This window comes from Pteropus vampyrus, unplaced genomic scaffold (genome assembly GCF_000151845.1).
Source record: "Pteropus vampyrus isolate Shadow unplaced genomic scaffold, Pvam_2.0 Scaffold325, whole genome shotgun sequence".
Lineage (NCBI taxonomy): Eukaryota > Metazoa > Chordata > Mammalia > Chiroptera > Pteropodidae > Pteropus > Pteropus vampyrus.
In genome coordinates this window covers 992,267-994,666 of record NW_011889106.1, presented here as the reverse complement: position 1 = coordinate 994,666, position 2,400 = coordinate 992,267, and the positions used below count along the sequence as shown (strand labels likewise).

At 34.1% G+C, this 2,400-nt stretch overlaps 1 protein-coding gene across 7 annotated transcripts in view; it reads right to left on the bottom strand.

Annotated features, from left to right (window-relative positions):
• LOC105304012 (protocadherin-11 X-linked) overlaps window positions 1-2,400 on the bottom strand; it is a 751,649-nt gene that overhangs the window by 134,445 nt on the left and 614,804 nt on the right. For 5 of the 7 annotated variants that reach the window (XM_011377909.1, XM_023521954.1, XM_011377911.1 and 2 more), the window contains one exon: window positions 76-99. The exons of the other annotated variants lie outside the window; for them this stretch is intronic. In XM_011377909.1, the coding sequence (XP_011376211.1) occupies window positions 76-99 (24 nt within the window). The remainder of the gene's footprint in view (window positions 1-75; window positions 100-2,400) is intronic. 7 annotated transcript variants of the gene reach the window in all.

Genomic DNA, 2,400 nt, shown 5'->3' with positions numbered 1-2,400 from the left:
AAAAGCACAAAATAGCAATTTATTTTAAAATGAAACATGCACCATGGTTATGGTTTGTGTTGGTTTCTACTGTACCTTTCTTTAGTCCAGGAATGAAAGCTAAAAAGAGAGTTTAATAAAGTTAAACATAATAAATATTTTTTCTTGTTCTCAACACATTATACTAGGTAAACATGTGAATTAGAATATATTACAATATATTTTTCAACTTCATTTTGCAGAGAGTATAATGACTGAGATAAATAAGGTAGAAGACTGATTGTACATGAAATCTGTCTCGTGTAATATTTTTTTCTAAAATCAGACCAAGCCGATGCTATATGCTGGCCTCTTGGAAATTAATGATTGGTCATTTAACTAAAGGCACCAATATTGTTGAATGCAACATTTTGAGAGAACTCATATTTTCTAGTTTCATTTCCTACAATAGCAAAGTATAGTCCTCTGTTGAAATCAGTTTTTCTCATGGAACCTCCTAAAGGAAATGTAGTATAAAGAAAAAATATATATATTTTTGACTTAACAGGTTGCTCTGCCTCCAAACCTGATATGGAAAAAAATAATGGAAAAAAAAACAAAAATCAACATACACAAACATAAGGATGATCCAAAAGAAGTACTCTTATCTTGGTTGAGACACTTTTTCTAAAATACAACTATTTTCACAACTAAAATTTTATTCATTTCTCACAATTAGAATATGAGAGACTGGAGGTCATTATCCTTATTTTCCAGATTTAGGCATTGGACTGACTACATTCAAAACACTGTGAGATCCAAAATCGATATAGAAAAAAAGTACCTTAACATAATAAAGGCCATCTATGAAAAACCCTGAGCCAATATTATACTTAATGGTCAAAATCTAAAAACCTTCCAAGTTGAGGAACAAGGCTAAACTGTCCACTATCACCACTGTTATTCAATATAACATTGGAGGTCCTAGCGAGTGCAATCAGGCAAGAGAAAGATATAAAAGGCATCCAAATAGGAAACGTAGAAGTCAAACTGTCACTATTTGGAAATGACATGATTCTCTATATAGAAAACCCTGAAGACTCCACAAGAACACAACTAGAAACAATAAGTGAATACCGCAAAGTCTCTGGATACAAAATCAACATTCAAAAATCCATAGTGTTGCTATACTCTAATAATGGGGTGTCAGAAAAAGAAGTAGAAAAGATAATTCCTCAAAGGCAAAGGAAGTAAAAGCTAAAATAAATGAATGGACTACATCAAACTAAAAAGCTTCTGCTCAGCAAAAGAAACTGTTAACAAGGTAAAGAGACAACCATCTGAATAGGAAAATATATTTGAAGCAATGCCTCCGATAAGGGCCTAATATCCAAAATATACAAAGAACTCATAGGACTCACTAACCACAAAACAACAAACAAACAAACAAACAAACACAAAACAATCCAATCAAAAAATGGGCAGAGGATCCGAACAGACACCTCTCCCCAGAGGACATATGAGGCCAACAAACATATGAAAAGATGCTCAAAATCGCTAACTATTAAAGAAATGCAAATCAAAACCACAATGAGATACCATTTCACACCTGTTAGAATGGCTATAATCAACAGGACAAGTAATAAGAAATGCTGGAGAGGATGCGGAGAAAAAGGAACCCTCATACTCTGCTGGTGGGACTGCAAATTGGTACAGCCACTATGGAAAACAGTGTGGAGGTTCCTCAAAAAACTAAGAATTGATCTACCATATGATCCAGCAATCCTTCTACTGGGTATTTACCTCAAAGACTTAAAAAATCATATCCATAAAGATATTTGCACACCAACGTTCATAGCAGCATTATTCACAGTGGCCAGTACATGGAAGCAACTGAACTGTCCTACAATAGATGATTAGATAAAGAAGCTGTGGTACACATATACAATGGAATATTACTCAGCTATAAGAAGAGATGAAATGCTGCCATCTGCGACAACATGGATGGAACTCGAGATAATCATGCTAAATAAAATAAGCCAGACAGAAAAAGTAGAAAATCACGTGATATCACTTATATGTGGGATATAAACCTAAAAGCAACAAGGGAATAGGACAAACAGAGACTCATGAACATGGACTATAGACTAGTGGTTACCAGAGGGTAGGGGTGGTGGGGAAGGAGTGGGGAGGTAGATGGGGTAAAGGGGGTCAAATATAGGGGGTTGGGGGAGAGTGAAATGGGTAAATGGGATTAAATATATGGTAGCTGAAGGAAACTGGACTTTGGGTGGTAAACACACAATAGAATATACAGATGTTAAATTATAATGTACATCTGAAAATTATATAATTGTATTAACCAATGTTACCCTAATAAACTTAATTAAAAATGAATCAATAAATCAATAAATCAATAAATCAAAACATTGTGAGATAATG